Here is a 984-nt window from a genome sequence, read left to right on the forward strand (position 1 = left end):
CTAAATCTGGCGCTTAAGTTCATCCTGAATCTTCTTTTTAAGTCCTTTCAGTGCCTTCTCCAACTTCAGAAGTTGCTCCAGATTCATCTCTTCAATTGGAGCCTGCCACCAATTCTTGCGCTGGCCTTCTTGTATCATCTGAACAAGAACTTCTTCACGTTTTTTGTTGGCTTTCAATTGTTTTTTAAGGTCGATAAATTTATTGAGCTCAGAAATGTTATCACCATGGTGATTGGCAACAACATGGTGATCAGTGCCACCGTGGATGCTAGGTGATGGCTTGTTTCCAAGGAACTTATCAATGACAGATTCGAAAGATGAATGACCAAAAGCGTAAGCCTTTTTTCCAGGCGAGAACACCAACAGAGCAAGTTCTGCACCATTAAGAGTGCAAAGTTTGCTGGCTTTCATGAAAAGGTCATTGCGACGCTTTGAGAAGTTATCATGGAGATTGTTCTTTTTCTCCATTTCAACTACAGGAACCTTTTGGTGACTTGATCTGATCGATTCACAATGTCAATATTTGAGAAGAAGAGTGGTATTTATAGGGTTTTCTTCATGCCATTGATGCCGCTTTTCCTATTGTGACCTTGTCTTATATGGAAAAAAATTAATTCAAATTGGAATCATATTTAACCGCAATCTAACGCATTTAAAACTTACCAAATCAAGCCTCTGAACAATTGTTCAATTAGCTTCCACGTGTCAAAGATTTGCATTAAATTTTTTTCCTAATCTAGTTTCTAAACGGTTTTACAATCAGTATCCATGCTTCAATTAAATATTTTTTCTCAAAATCTTAATACTTACTCGTCATTATAGATCTACCTTTTATATTTGTTCATGATCCACTTTATCACCAAATCAAAAATTCCACCATTGTTTATTTATTTATGAATGCCGCTCCTAATAAGTTACAAGATTAATGATAGTTGTACTTAACATTGTTAAATTCATGTACAGATAAAGCATAGTTGTACAAAT

The 984-nt window shown here is 35.4% G+C and overlaps 1 protein-coding gene across 1 annotated transcript; it reads right to left on the bottom strand.

Annotated features, from left to right (window-relative positions):
- Window positions 1–468, bottom strand: LOC113770823 (agamous-like MADS-box protein AGL62). The gene has a single exon (XM_027315419.1). The coding sequence runs from the start codon at window positions 466–468 to the stop codon at window positions 1–3; it is 468 nt and encodes a 155-aa protein (XP_027171220.1).
- Between the last annotated feature and the right edge of the window lie 516 nt (window positions 469–984).

The sequence above is a fragment of the Coffea eugenioides genome, chromosome 1 (genome assembly GCF_003713205.1).
Source record: "Coffea eugenioides isolate CCC68of chromosome 1, Ceug_1.0, whole genome shotgun sequence".
Classification (NCBI taxonomy): Eukaryota; Viridiplantae; Streptophyta; class Magnoliopsida; order Gentianales; family Rubiaceae; genus Coffea; species Coffea eugenioides.